The 16,121-nt window shown below is 39.4% G+C and overlaps 2 protein-coding genes across 2 annotated transcripts; both read left to right on the top strand.

Moving 5' to 3' along the window:
• The first annotated feature begins 1,493 nt into the window (after positions 1-1,493).
• Positions 1,494-2,387, top strand: LOC103935283. Its single transcript, XM_009345045.2, has one exon. It carries the CDS (start codon positions 1,494-1,496, stop codon positions 2,385-2,387), a length of 894 nt encoding a protein of 297 aa, XP_009343320.2.
• A 12,448-nt stretch (positions 2,388-14,835) lies between these two features.
• Positions 14,836-15,888, top strand: LOC125468501 (NAC domain-containing protein 102-like). Its single transcript, XM_048564321.1, has one exon. The coding sequence runs from the start codon at positions 14,836-14,838 to the stop codon at positions 15,886-15,888; it is 1,053 nt and encodes a 350-aa protein (XP_048420278.1).
• The last annotated feature ends 233 nt before the right edge of the window (positions 15,889-16,121 follow it).

Below are 16,121 nucleotides of genomic sequence, written 5' to 3'. Positions count from 1 at the left end.
GAAAGATACAATTACAAAGCAGCATCAGGATATTAGTCCAAGCACTAATCACTCGAGGAAACTAATCCCTAGCACAAGAGAAGATCCGAATGCACTAAGCAGCATCAGGAAATTTCAGTGCCAATTATTGCCGTTTATTTGCAACATTGTTCCAGAGCTAGTTGCAAAGCATGAATGAGACACATATCTCCTACTCAAGTACCAACAGTGCAATTCACTTTATGATCATATTAATTAAGCTATTTTGAACATAAGAAATACCATTTTCATAAAATTTGAAAACAAAAAAATGGACTAAAAGAAACTATACTTCCGACTTAATTTGAAGTTATCATACAAAGGCGTTTTTAAATATGGATCCAATTTTATATGCCTATTTTGAATAGAATCCACTAGTATTACATTCTTATAAGTAGGATCCTGTAAGTAGACGTCAGTAACTAAAGTGTCCATGTTTTTAAAATAAATTACATCAATTGTCATTGTATGTTTTAACACAACTCATCAAAAATTAAAGTGATTTAGATTTGGGAAAATAAATTACCTTTCTGTTAATGTTAATGTTTGTCTACCTGAAATAGTGGAAATTCTAGTCTAAAATTTGCTTGAATTTTATTGGTCTTCCCGTTGAGCCGATATTATTATTATATTGTTTGAGTATCTATTATTCTGGTACTCCAAATAATGGACATGTACCTAAAGAATAGGAGGAAAACGACGAGGATTTAAGAAAGAGGAGAAGGTCAACGTGCATATGGTTTAATAAGCTAAAATAATTTAGGAGAATTATCTTTTAAAATTAAGGATTATCATAAACTTATCCTGATACTAGGGTATAAAAGTGGACTAATATTAAGGATTATTATCAGTAATGCTAATTAAGATCACGGGTAACATTGGGATGATAAAAAATGATCCAAAAAATAGGAACGACAATGATGTGGAATTACAATCATTGGACCTAATTATAAAATAACTAAAAAGCGGGCTAATCCAAATACTAGGGTACAAAAGTGGACTAATATTAAATTAATTATTCCTTTTTTTTTCTTTCCAATATAGCGAGTGTCTGCATTTTTTTTTGTTTCAATTTTTTTGGAATCAAAAAATAATAATGGCAAAAAAACGAAAAGCAAAGAAAAATTTGGTTTTAATTGTTTCCAAATTAAGGACGTGGTTAAAATGATCAACCGCTATGAAACTTAACATAAATGAAGAGAGTCGGATTCCTACTAAAAGTGAGATTTCTCTATTTCCTAATACAATCAGGACAGGCTAATTTAGGGTTTCTATTTCTTACTTACCCTCCAAGCAAATAATTAACCCTAAACCAATACCCTCACCGCCCCATTGGCACTCCCCCTCTCTATATCTATAAATAATACCACTCACTCTTTGCTCTCTTACTTTTGTCTGTCTCATCAACAACAACGCACAGAAACCTAGTTCACCACTCTATCGGCTACTGCACTTCATCTTCTCGTGTGTTGTTAATGGAGATCAATCATTCCCTTGTACCGAGTTGTTTCCGCTTCAAACCCACCGATAAGGAACTCATCGGTCGCTTCCTCCGCTACTTCTTGGTGGAGACCCCGCGGCTACTGCCCCCGCCGCCGCACCACACCTTCATGCACAAGTGCAACCTCTTTGGCAACCACTCAGAACCCTCTGAGATTTGGGAGGCCTTTGGAGGAGGAGGAGCACTTCAACTTGCTGCTCCGGATCAACCCGCCTTGTATTTCTTCTCTGAGCTCATGAAAAAAACCCCCAATGGTTCGAAAATCGTTCGGAAGATGGGAAGATACGGAGGTAAATGGGACGGCAAGGCAGTCCCCGCATGGGTTGAGGGGACTGACGCGACATCTACCTCTATTGGACTAAAAAGAACCTTCTGCTACAAGAATGAAGGCTCGGAGGACCATGGCGCGTGGTTACTAGACGAATACAGTCTCTTTGCGGCCCCAAGGAAGCGCAAGAGCCATACAAGTTACGATTTTGATTACGTGCTTTGTCGATTGAGGAAGACGTCCGACATTAACAAGAGAAAGTGCCCGACATCATCATCATCAGAGGATGATCAAGTCACCGCTTTGAAGAAGAACGGCATTAACAAGAGAAATTGTCCGACTTCATCATCATCAGAGGATCAAGTGACCACTTCGAACGAGAGGAATAAGAAGATGCGCGCAAACGAAGAGATCAAAAGTGATGATGATAAAGAATTACCTCAGCCAGCAGATTCTGGAATTGCTGCACGTGGAGCTGTAGAAGAGAATGCTTGGGATCCAAGTTTATTAGAGAAATATTTGCTTGAAACCCATGAAGAGGAACCTTTGAATCCAAGTTTCTACAACGAATGGATTGCTGCAGATGGAGGAGTACAATAAGCTTATCATCCAAATGCCTACGAGAATGCGCTCGACCAATCATTTTACGGCAACAGCTGCTTGGATAGTTGTTTTTTGGAAGATCAGTTCGTGCCACCAATTGTATAAGAGATATTGTAATAGTTCTGTGTAATTTTCCACTACCAGTACAACTTGGTTTTGAACATCTGTACGTATACAAATTCTGTCGGCTTTAGTCTGTTTTGTTTCCGATGATTACATATGTATGAAATTATGAATTATCTGAGTCTGATTTTCCCGTAAGTTTACTCTAAAATTTGTTAATTTGATGACAAAATAATGGAGCTGCTCTCTTAAACACAACTTGCTAATAGATTTTCCTTTTAATTTACACAAAACGAATATTTTCTTGTCTTTAATTAATCGTCTGTGAATACAAGGCTTAAACATTTTGATCTCCGGATTATAAGAGTTCACAATCCGTGCGCTTAATTAGTTACCACATGACGTTTAAGCATAAAGCATAAGCAGGTTTTGGGAGAAAGAAAGTAAAACTAACTTGAGATGCAAGGCACCTCAAACCAGTTTGGAGTAAACGTAGACAAGCCATCAAAGCAGGGTAATACAATTAAGCAAGTGGGTAAAAAGATTTTTATTTCACTACAAATTGTAAAATTTGAACAAACATTGCTCGCGCCCGTGTGCTTACAATTACAATAAGATCAGCAAACATGTCTAACATAAAACATACTATAATTGGATGAAATTGGGAGACAATCAAGTCAACAATCCAACAATAAGATCACTAGTAGCGTTGCTCTTCTTGCTGCATAAATCGTTTCTGCATTGGGGAGTGGAGTCGTCAAGCCTATTACTTCAGCTGTAAAAGGCCCAAGGTAGCTTCTTCCGGTGATTGTTTGTCATATGCAACTCTAGTTGTCAATTGTTGCCCTGCGGGTTGCTTCAATTCATGAGTACTGCCTTAGAAGATCGACACAACCCAAAATTTGTATTTACTTCTGCATCAAATGAGACAGCAAGGTTCGAAGAAGCATTCTCACCGGTGATACCTTGATACAGTGATACATTGGAGGACTAGTGCTCATTTTCACTGACAATTCAAACAAAAACTGATACAGTGATTGTTGGAACTTTACAATTAGCCAGAACCCTAAATCACAATATAGTTGGAACGTCTCGAACTGTCTCGTCAATAGCTCAATCTTCTGCTTGTCTGCAGGGTCCAATATCCCGGCAACCTTCTCATCCTTCACGGTGTTCCTCATGCTGTAGGTGTAGTTCTTGAGCGAGTGAGTTCTTGGCATCCAACTTGGTTTTAACCTCCTCACCTTCAGGTTTGTACCTCTCTGCCTCCTTTACAATCTCTCAGCCTCTTACCTTCTCAAGCTGAGCTTGTCATTGGTAATAGTGGCCTTGTTTGAAAAGAAAAATCCGCAAATTTACCAATCTCCTGTACCTCTAGCTTTTCATGTCATGGAATCCACATTGTTAGAAGTTCAAATTTCATGTACTATCGAAAAGAAAAAAAGTTTGATAACGGGTGCAAGCAATATTCTAAACCACTTACATTGCATATGCATCAAATGCCATATAGGGTTTAGGATTAGGAGTCATGAAAGATACAATTACAAAGCAGCATCAGGATATTAGTCCTAGCACTAATCACAGAGGAAACTAATCCCTAGCACAAGAGAAGATCCGAAAGCACTTAGCAGCATCAGGAAATTTCAGTGTCAATTATTGCCGTTTATTTGCAACATTGTTCCAGAGCTAGTTGCAAAGCATGAATGAGACACATATCTCCTACTCAAGTGCCAACAGTGCAATTGTGCAAACTCCGGACAGAGCAATTCACTTTATATTAAGCTATTTTGAACATAAGAAATACCATTTTCATAAAATTTGAAAACAAAAAAAGGACTAAAAGAAACTATACTTCCGACTTAATTTGAAGTTACCACACAGGGGGTTTTTAAATATGGGTCCAATTTTATATGCCTATTTTGAATGGAATCCATTACTATTACGTTCTTATAAGTGGAGTTCAGTAAGTAGACGTCAGCAAGTGTCCATGTTTTTAAAATAAATTACATCAATTGTCATTGTATGTTTTAACACAACTCATCCAAAAATAAAAGTGATTTAGATTTGGGAAAATAAATTACCTTCCTGTTAATGTTAATGTTTGTCTACCTAAAATTGTGGAAATTCTAGTCTAAAATTTGCTTGAATTTTATTGGTCTTCCCGTTGAGCCGATATTATTATTATTATATTGTTTGAGTCACTAGTAGAAAAACATGTTTGTGCGACCGAATTTTGCGCGACGCATAACATTTCGTTGCGCAAAGTATGTTTGCGCGACCAAAAACACAAAACGTCGCGCAAAAGGACTTTGCGCGACGAAACTTTGCGCAACAAAGAGTAGCATCGCGCAAAACAGCTTTACACGACGCATTAGCTCCTGTGCCGCGCAAAGGTATTTTGCGCAACGTTAGCCTTAGTCGCGCAAAGTTCCGTCGCGCAAGATCTTGGCACCAAACAAAGAATACTTTACCCTTATTTTTCCAACTTTGCGTGACGTAGGCTTAAGGAGTGTACCTGTAAAAAAAATCATCAAAATTTGATCTCTACAAGTTTTTTTTTTTTTTGCGATTTTTGGCGTATGCGATCTCAAAACATATACAAACAAGTTTGACGGTTGGATCGTTGAAACTAGTTTCGTACAATGCGTATCCCGTCAAAACATTAGATTCACTAACACTTGGAGTATATTTATGCTTTCATCAAGTATAACATAAGATTTTGTGGTATCCACTTGTGTAAATATTTGAAATCGACGATCAAATGAGTTTCTTGCATTCATACAAGATCAAGGAGTGTAGTTGTAAAAAATCATCAAAATCGGAGTTAATATAACCGTTAAATCGTGATTTTTCGTTTATAGCCGTCGAAAAGGTTTGTCCCGTTGTTTGATCTTTGCACGTTTGTTTTTTACAATTTTTGGCGTATGCGATCTCAAAGCATATACGAACAAGTTTGATGGTTGGATCGTTGAAACTAGTTTCGTACAATGCGTATCCCATCAAAACATTAGATTCACTAACACTTAGAGTTTATTTATACTTCCATTAAGTATAATATACTATTTGGTGGTATCCACTTGTGTAAATTTTTTAAATTGACGATCGAATCTGTTCATTGTATTCATATAGGGTTAAACAGTATAGCTGTAAAAAATCATCAAAATCAGAGTTAATATAACCGTTAAATCGTGATTTTTCGTTTATAGCCGTCGAAAAGGTTTGTCCCGTTACTTAATCTGTGCATGTTTGTTTTTTTCGATTTTTGACATATAAGATCTCCAAGTATATACAAACAAGTTTGATGGTTGGATCGTTGAAATTAGTTTCGTACAATGCATTTCCTATCAAATTCAATGGTATATGCATTTACAATGTAAATTTTAATTTATTTATTTTGTACTTATAAGCAAAACGGTTTTTTAAAAAAAAAAAAAAAAAAAAAAAGACTTTGCGCGACGTATGTACAACTGCGTCGCGCAAAACAGGTTTGCGCGACGTAAATGTACCTACGTCACGCAAAGTCCCTTTTTTTTTTTTTTTTTTGGTTTTGGCCTTTTGCTTTTCTTTTGGGGTTCTTGCATTGCCTTTTTCTTTTGTGGTATCCACTTGTGTAAATGTTTTAAATTGACGATCGAATCAATTCATTGTTTTCATATATGTATTTACTGAGTAGATTTTAATTTATTTATTTTGTACTTATAAGCAAAACGGGTACAAATAAAACAAAGCATGTTCATTGATCTCCGAGAAATTACAAGTTCCAAAAAAAAAAAAAAAAAAAAAAAAAAAGAGAGAAAGATGGAGCCTTCACAAAGGTTGTTTTTGTTTACGTGAAGCCCCACTACGTGGCAAAACTCTAGGAGCAAGAGGCATCGGAGCGGGAGGCATCGGAGCAAGAGGTGCCTCTGGAATTGGTGGAACGCTAGATGACGCAGGAAAAAGGTGTCTCTGGAAGAAAGTCGCAAGCCTTTGACGGTCACTTTGAATTCAACCTTGAGATTCTTGCATCTCATCAAGCTTCCTCTTCATGCCTGTCGAATAATTATTTGCAAGCACGTGCAAACTTCTATTCTCGTGCTTAAGTTGTTTGATCTCTTGCTTGAGATTCTCCACCTCCGCCATCAATGATTCAACCTGACGGGATCGAGCAAGTAGGCGTTGGCCCATGTTGGAAACAGAGCCCGCACACTGAACACTGAGAGCTAGGGACTCTTGAACGGCCAACTCATCGGACCGTCCTGAAAGCAGCCTACTGTCTTTAGGAGTGAGGAGGTTCCTAGCTACTATCGTAGCTGTTGTTGCATCCGTCATCACGGAGTCTTCACCTGTAAGAGGGCCATTAGAAGATAAGAAAGACGGGCACCATACATTACCTTGACGCGGCGCAACCGGATCACTGCTGAGACTCAAATCTAAGCAAATGTTAGATGGGTTAGCCATTTTCAAAGATGTTAAAAGAGAAGGGTTGGATGGAGTAAAATCTCAAAGGGCCGGAGACGATTTTCACGGATGGCCAATCTTCAAAGTGTGCATGTTAGAGGTGATCGATCACCTCTATAAAGACTTTGTGACACAACCACCGATTCAAATTGAAGAGACACCACTCTTCAAATCTTAAAAGCCGGATTTTCCTGCGTAAATTTCGTCAACACTCTTCAGACACAATCTCGGCTTTTCAGATCTCTGACAAAGTTGAAGACGTGTGGAGGTTTGAAATGAGAGTAGTGAGAGATGTCTCTCATTTTTCTAGAGAGAACAAAGGGCTTCGGGGTTTACAACAAATAATATTATTATCCTTCTGCACAGGGGATGGGAATGGACAGAAGAGAGCCGTTTGGCTCTGGGCTCGAGGCGAGTGCAAGGGAATCCAAAGCGTGTTCAAGAATAGCTAGGGTTTTTTCAAATGACAGATGCAGCTGCTACACCAGCTTATATTCTAGCTGTTGTTAGGTTTTGACACAAGTGTGGAGTTGTACGTGTTGGTCAGCGCGCCTTCACTAGTCCCAACTACCAGGTCTTGCTTTCGAATCCCCGAAGTGTCCAGTACTGTTTTTGTTCTCCACATTTTTGGTCAGCACACCTTGGCAAATTCATAGTTTCCCAGTGTTTTTGTTCTCCACATTTTTGGTCAGCACACCTTGGCAAATTCACAGTTTCCCTATTCAAATCTCTGGTGTGTTAGTTTCTTTTTCCTTTTCTTTTCTTTCTTGTTTTCTGTTTTATTTTATTTTATTTTCTTGTTTCTCTTTCCTATTTTGTTTGCGTGGAGGTCATTATCCCAGCTGCACACTTTTGCCGACAAGCGTGGGTGACAAAGCCGCAATCTCGGCTTTTCAGATAAAGCGTGCAACTTTGTCAAAAGATCTCTGACAAAGTTGAAGACGCGTGGAGGTTTGAAATGAGAGTAGTGAGAGATGTCTCTCATTTTACTAGAGAGAACAAAGGGCTTCGGGGTTAACAACAAATAATATTATTATCCTTCTGCACAGGGGATGATAATGGACAGAAGAGAGCCGTTTGGCTCTGGGCTCGAGGCGAGTGCAAGGGAATCCAAAGCGTGTTCAAGAATAGCTAGGGTTTTTTCAAATGACAGATGCAGCTGCTACACCAGCTTATACATCCAAAAACGCATGACTTTTCTTCTCGGCCGAGAATGTAGCTACAACCAAACCTCTCAACATGCTCAGTTTTCTTCTTCCCTTAAGAACACCTATTCAACCATTGATGTACCCCCAAAGAAGATACCAGATGCCTGGAGTACAGATGAGGCAGGAGGAAACGGTAGATCGAAGCATGTGGAGACAAGTGCAACAAATATATGTGCTGATTCATTCGCTGCTTCTTCAAAAGTAAAAGTATCTCATATCGTCAAGGGCGAAATCAAAGGTATCTCATATCATGCTCTTTCCCTGTCTTTTCCTTTGTCCTTGTTATTACTTGCATGGCAAAGTGAAAGAGAGCAATCAGCCGGCACTTGGAGTCAGTCTTCCGATCTGGAACCGACTACCTGGAATCTATTCCCTGGTTGCTTACCTAGCGTTGCTCTCGAGTAGTCATCTTGCATTCTTTTCTTCATCTAAATAAACAAATTCGGATTCAATATCATTTTTTTAGTTTTGTTTACAAATATTAAAAACCAAAATATATTATCTTAATATTATTATATTTCTTACTATTATTTTATTGTTTTTCATATTCGTAGGTAATTTTCGATCTTGATGATATATTTCCCGAGGTCAAGGCCTACTTAGATGAGACCTTAGCAATCCGGTACAAACATTGGAAGAACTATCTTCACACGCATTTTAAGCTATGGGATACTCCGGAGATTGCTCGCCTACATGGTTGCCCAAGCGAGTTGAAGGACCGGCCAGAGGATTGAGAATGGCTTTGCAAACATTTTACGGACCCAAAATTTGTGGTATGTACATAATATTTGAATAATAATTTATTATTGTTTTAGTTATTTTTTTAAAGCTTTTTTTATTAATTTATTTCAAATAGTCGCATTAACATGTATATTGTGTGTTTAACAGAAGAAATCTGTTGCTGGCAAGATAGCTCGGGAGTCAAAGACACTTCTCCACCATTCTGGTTCGAAGCCCTTTTCATATAGGCTTCAGACACGACGTCAGGTAAAAGTATATTAATTTAGAAATTTTATACAATTTATTTATTATTATTGATTAATAAAATTTTCTTAATGTTTTTTTTTCTTTCTTCAGGAGGGTTCTAAATTCCCAGAGATCGACATGTTCGAGGACGTTTACGTTCGACCTGGAGATGAGTCCGCTGGGCAGCTTCATGTAAGTATATGTAATTGTTATTATTCTTATATGTATGAATCGTTCAAATATTATTTATATATATGTTTTTTCTTTATTATTACAGGCTCTTATGGTGGAAAAGAGCACTACTGTTCTCCAAGAAGCAACATCGCAACTTCCCCCGGAGACCCCAATTGAGGACGTCACAGTATCTGATGATGCAGGTTTTCAGATTTTGACTGATGTCCTAGATCAGAACTTCGGTCGTCGTCACGGCAAGGTTGTTCGGTGCATGGGGAAAGCACGACTTCGTGAGATTGGTGCCTCTTCTTCCAGATCAAACACCACAGAGGTCGATTCATTGAAGGAGGAAGTGATAACCCTAAAGGGTCAGCTTGAGGTCCAGGGCGAGCAGATGAGGGCCCAGGGTGAGCAGATGAAGGAGCAGATAAGGGCCCAGGGCGAGCAGCTGCATACTTATGACGGACAGATGAGAGATCTTATACGAGCCATACAGATGACCGGCCTCCAAATCTCACTATCAATACCTGATCTTGCTACACCTTCAACCTCCGAGCCACTTCACCCTGCCGATACCCAGTAGCCACTTCACCTACAAGATTACTTGTAGTTTTTTCTTTTTTATTTGGACATCTTGTATGTACATTTTCATATATTGTATAATTAAATACTTTTCTTTGGTTAATTAATTATTATTTAGAATTTAATTACAATATTATTAAAAATTAAGAAAGTAATATTTTTTACCAAAACCAAATTTCCACTTTGCGCGACATACAATACGTCGTGCAAAGCATGTTCCCAAGTTGCGCAAAGTATCTTTGCGTGACGTAGACTGCGTCGCGCAAAGTATCTTTGCGCAACTTGGGAACATGCGTTGCGCAAAGACACTTTGAGCGACTATAGTCTACGTCGCGCAAGGATCTTAAGTGACGTAGGTTGGGTCGCGCAAAATACGTCGCGCAAGATCCTGAGTGACGTAGGTTGAGTCGCGCAAAATACGTCGCGCAAGGATCTTGGGTGACGTAGGTTGAGTCGCACAAAATACGTCGCGCAAAGACACTTTGCGCGACGAAGCCTTTACATGCGTCGTGCAAAGAAACTTGCGCGACGGATGTTGAGTCGCGCAAAATACGTCGCGCAAAGTGTCTTTGCGCGACGATGGGGTTACTTGCGTCGCGCAAAGCCTTCTATCACTGCCTTGCCGTGACGGTTTGTGCGCGACGTTTTTTGACTTTGCGCGACGAAGGACCTGCGTTGCGCAAAGTGTTTTTTTGTACTAGTGAGTATCTATTATTCAGGTACTCCAAATAATGGACATGGACCTAAAGAAGAGGAGGAAAACGGATTAAAGAAAGTGGAGAAGACGAACGTGCATATGGTTTAATAAGCTAACATTTAGGAGAATTATCTTCTTTTTTTTTTTTTTTAGTGAAACGATAGCGTTAGTAAGTTAAATGTTAGATTAGTCACCGACAGGGTTCAAATTCATTCCATCATGCAAAAGCACAACACATTTTCACTACTATGGTAAAAGGCCACTTGCAGGAGAATTATCTTTTAGTCTTTCATGAAATTAAGGATTATCATAAACTTATCCTGATACTAGGGTGTAAAAGTGGACTAATATTAAGGATTATTATCAGTAATGCTAAGATCACGGGTAACATTGGGATGATAAAAAATGATCCAAAAAAATAGGAACGACAATGTTGTGGAATTACAATCATTGGACCTAATTATAAAATAACTAAAAAGTGTGCTAATCCTAATACTAGGGTATAAAAGTGGACTAATATTAAATTAATTTTTCTTTTCCTTTTTTTTTTTTCCAATTTAGCGAGTGTCTGCATTTTTTTTTTTCAATTTTTTTGGAATTAAAAAATAATAATAGCATAGAAAAATTTGGTTTTAATTGTTTCCTAATTAAGATGGTTAAAATGATCAACCGCTATGAAACTTAACATAAATGAAGAGAGTAGGAGTCCTACTAAAAGTGAGATTTCTCTATTTCCTAATACAAATAGGTCAGGCTAATTTAGGGTTTCTATTTCTTACTTACCCTCCAAGCAACTAATTAACCCTAAACCAATACCCTCACCGCCCCATTGGCACTCCCCCTCTCTATATCTATAAATAATACCACTCACTATTTGCTCTCTTGCTTTTGTCTGTCCCATCAACAACAACGCACTAGTTCACCACTCTATCGGCTACTGCACTTCATCTTCTCGTGTATTGTTAATGGAGATCAATCATTCCCTTGTACCGAGTTGTTTCCGCTTCAAACCCACCGATCAAGAACTCATCGGTCGCTTCCTCCGCTACTTTTTGGTGGAGACGCCGCAGCTACTGCCCCCGCCACCACACCACACCTTCATGCACAAGTGCAACCTCTTCGGCAACCACTCAGAACCCTCTGAGATTTGGGAGGCCTTTGGAGGAGGAGGAGCACTTCAACTCGCTGCTCCTGACCAACCCGCCTTGTATTTCTTCTCTGAGCTCACGAAGAAAACCCCCAATGGTTCGAACATCGTTCGGAAGATGGGAAGAAACGGAGGTAAATGGGACGGCAAGGCAGTCCCTGCATGAGTTGAGGGAACTGACGGAACTTCTACCTGCATTGGACTAAAAAGAACCTTCTGCTACAAGAATGTATGCTCAGAGGACCATGGCGCGTGGTTACTAGACGAATACAGTCTCTTTGCGGCTCCAAGGAATCGCAAGAGCCATACAAGTTACGATTTTGATTATGTGCTTTGTCGGTTAAGGAAGACGTCCGACAATAACAACAGAAAGTGCCCGAGAACATCATCATCAGAGGATGATCAAGTGACCGCTTCCACGAAGAACAGCATTAACAAGAGAAAGTGTCCGACTTCATCATCATCAGAGGATCAAGTGACCACTTCGAACAAGAGGACGAAGAAGAAGAGCGCAAACGAAGAGATCGAAGGTGATAATGATCAAGAATTGCTACTGCCAGCAGATTCTGGAATTGCTGCAGATGGAGCAGTAGAAGAGAATGTTTGGGATCCAAGTTTATTAGAGAAATATTTGCTTGAAACCCATGAAGAGGAGCCTTTGAATCCAAGTTTCTACAAGGAATGGATCGGTGCAGATGGAGGAGTACAAGAAGCTTATCATCCAAATGCCTACGAGAATGTCCTCGACCAATCATATTACGGCAGCAGCTACCCGAATAATGCTTGTTTGGAAGATCAGTTCATGCCACCCATTAACATTGCACAAGAGATATTGTAATAGTTCTGTCTAATTTTCCACTGCCAGTACAACTTAGTTTTGAACATCTATATACAAATTTGATCGGCTTTAGTCCGTTTTGTTCCCGGTGATCATATATATAAAGTTATCAATGATCTGAGTCTGATTTTCCAGTCAATGTACTCTTAGATTTGTTAATTTGATGTCAAATAATGGATTTTCTTTTTAATTTACACAAAATAAATATTTTCTTGTCTTTAATTAATCATCATCGAACACAAAGCTTAAACATTTGGATCTCCAGACTGCCCTTCACAACCCGTGCCCTTAATTAATTACCACGTGATTTAACGATTAAGCATAAAGCATAAGCGGGTTTTGGGAGAAAGAAAGTAAAACTAACTTGAGATGCAAGGCACCTTAAGCCAGTGTGCAGTAAATGTAGACAAGCCATCAAAGCAGGGTAATAAAATTAAGCAAGTGGGGCAAAAAGGATTTTTGATTCAGTAAAAACTGTAAAATTTGAACAAAGATTGCTCACACTCGTTTGCTTGCAAATTACAATAAGATCACCAGACATGTCCAACATAGAACATACTACAATTGGATGAAACTGGGAGACACAGTCAAGTCAATAATCCAACAGTAAGCACTAGTAACGCTGCTCTTCTAGCCGCATAAATCGCTTCTGCACGGGGGAGCTGGAATCGTCAAGCCTATTACCTCAGCTGTATAAGGCCCAAGGTGGCTTCTTCCAGGTGATTGTTCATCATTCACAACTCTAGTTGTCAATTGTTGCCTTGCAGGTTGCCACAATTCAACCATACTGACATTAGAAGATCCACACAAGCCTAAATTTTTAGTTACTTCTGTATCAAATGAGGCAGCAGGTTCGAAGACGCAATTCACCAGCGATGTGAGAAAACCAAATTTCTGTGTACAATTCTGTCTTACTCTATGACTGCAACCATATACTTTGTTGATCACCTTGCCAGCATCACCCTGCTTATCATCTGTCAAACCATTAACAATAAATCCGATAATGTTTCTTGTTTTTCATTGTATCGCTCTTCCTCTTTCGCTTTGTTTTCCAAGCTACTTGCTATTTTCCATTGTGCTATTTAACTGAACGCCGAGGATTCACATAGAATCTGCATCAACACCACTCAAAGAAACGAACAGTCAAATTGGGCTCACTTACTAATCCAAGTTCTGAAAGAAAGCAAAAGAAAGTCTCAAAGTTAAAACAAGATTGGATTGAAAACGTTCAATCAAGGATGATAGCATGGGCTAAAAAACTTTATGGGGTCTTAAGTTTAATGGATGCTCAATTCCTGAAGAGAAAACGAATGTACCTACCGCGCTTTCCAAACACGACAGTGCGGTAACTATGACATTCATCTCCTTGAACTACATGTAAAAGGGAATAAAAATATAATAGAATGCATACCAAGTACAAGACATCTAAGTTATTTGCAGTATTCTTCCAATTCATGGCTCTTGCTTCATAATCTGGACTGCTGGAGATGCAAAACAAACAAAACCCAACACAATCCAAATCACGTACACAAATTAAATTAATACCACAGCACTGACCCGGCCCCGTCTTTCCAACTTCCAGGTCCGTCCTCATCCTTGTATGGCGCGGCGCTGCTGAACAACCACTGGAGAAATTGGAGTGGCGAGAAGCCAAGTTAAAAAAAAAAAAAAACGAAGTGCCTGAGTTTTTTGACGATAACCGTGACTTGCCACTAGTTGTCCTCTTTTAAAAAAAAAAAAAAAAAACCAAGTTCAATTTTGGTTTGGGTAAATACCAAAACTTGAAATTCTTGAATTACTCCTCTTGTTTTTATCCAAACAAAATTCCATGGATCATTGGTTTCTTTAATTTTCCCTTTTTTCCAGTTTATTAGTGTCTGCATTTTTTTTTACAAAATCCAATTTTTTTAACCGACCAAAAATAAGGGTAAAAAAGAACAAAAACTTGAATTTAACAAATTAAACACGTGGTTTATTAAAATGACAACGGCTATGAAACTTTGACATAAATGTGAAGAGAGTCCTACTAAAATTGGGATTTTCTCTATTTACTAATACAATCAGGACGTCCTAGAGTTAGGGTTTCTAATTTCTTACTTACCCTCCAAGCAACTCTCTCCTCCCCCCCCCCCCCCCCCCCCCTTTCCACCCGTAGTTGTAATTGTAGCTGTAGCTGTGATCAATCCTAATTGCTTGAGGAAATTGTATTGAATCCCTTTATAAATACCAAACCAAACCGCGCCATCTCTAATTGTCTGTCCCATCAACAACACCGCACAGAACCTAGTTAACTATTCCAGTACTGCACTTCATCTTCTCGTGTGGTGTTAATGGAGATCAATCATTCCCTTGTCCCAACCGGTTTCCGCTTCAAACCCACCGATCAAGAACTCATCGGTCGCTTCCTTCGCTACTTTTTGGTGGAGACGCGGCGGCTACTGCCCCCGCCACCGCACCACACCTTCATGCACAAGTGCAACCTCTTCGGCAACCACTCAGAACCCTCTGAGATTTGGGAGGCCTTCGGAGGAGGAGGAGCACTTCAACTTGCTGCTGCTGATCAACCCGCCTTGTACTTCTTCTCTGAGCTCACGAAGAAAAACCCCAAGGGTTCGAACATCATGCGAAAGATGGGAAGAAGCGGAGGTAACTGGGACGGCAAGGCAGTCCCCGCATGGGTTGAGGGGACTGACGGAACTTCTACCTGTATTGGACTAAAAAGAACCTTCTCCTACAAGAATGTAGGCTCAGAGGACCATGGCGCGTGGTTACTAGATGAATACAGTCTCTTTGCGGCTCCAAGGAAGCGCAAGAGCCATACAAGTTACGATTTTGATTACGTGCTTTGCCGGTTGAGGAAGACGTGCCCGAGTTCATCATCATCAGAGGATGATCAAGTGACCGCTTCAACGAAGAACGGCATTAACAAGAGAAAGTGTCCGACTTCACCATCATTCGAGGATCAAGTGACCACTTCAAACAAGAGGAAGAAGAAGCAGCGTGCAAACGAAGAGATCAAAAGTGATGATGATCAAGAAGCAGGATCAAAACAAAACATAAATCTGATCGATGTTGTTGAGGAGGAAGAAGGACAAGGCAATTCTTGTCTAACAAGTAATGATCCGAGATTGACCATCACGGTTGCCGAATCAAACGAAATAGTAGATAGAGCGCCGACCGATGGAGCAGTAGCAGAGGAAGTGCTTTCCCCAACAGCTTTTGCCTTAAAGCAATTTTTACTTTCTGAACCCGAGGAAGTGCTTATGCCAACTGCTTCTGAGGTCGCTGGTGATGAAGAGTTGAGGAATTATATGCTGAACTCAAAGAAGTGTTGCATCCAAGTATGGATGATTGCTGGGATCGTCTCCAACTGCAGTCATTAGACGGCGACAACTTCTGGTCAAGCACTTTTATGGATGAGCACCTTAATGTTTAAGGATTGTAGAAGCGATCGGCCTTAGTTGGTACCGAAGATTTGGTACCGGAATTTTTATCGGATTTAGTGAACAGGTTTAGTTAGTGTTTCTTACAACATTGGTGCAAAAAATTTATCTGCACCATATCAAAGTACTTTGTCTTTCCACTATAGTAGTTTACTCTTCAATTAGCTAATTTG

The sequence above is a fragment of a genome, unplaced genomic scaffold, assembly GCF_019419815.1.
Source record: "Pyrus x bretschneideri cultivar Hongxiangsu unplaced genomic scaffold, Pyrus_bretschneideri_v1 Contig39, whole genome shotgun sequence".
NCBI classification, from domain to species: domain Eukaryota; kingdom Viridiplantae; phylum Streptophyta; class Magnoliopsida; order Rosales; family Rosaceae; genus Pyrus; species Pyrus x bretschneideri.
This window is presented reverse-complemented; position numbering and strand designations above follow the sequence as displayed.

What these genes read in the sequence shown, in the direction of transcription:
- LOC103935283 (XM_009345045.2), top strand. Translation starts at nt 1,494, where the DNA reads ATGGAGATCAATCATTCCCTTGTACCGAGTTGTTTCCGCTTCAAACCC.
- LOC125468501 (XM_048564321.1), top strand. Translation starts at nt 14,836, where the DNA reads ATGGAGATCAATCATTCCCTTGTCCCAACCGGTTTCCGCTTCAAACCC.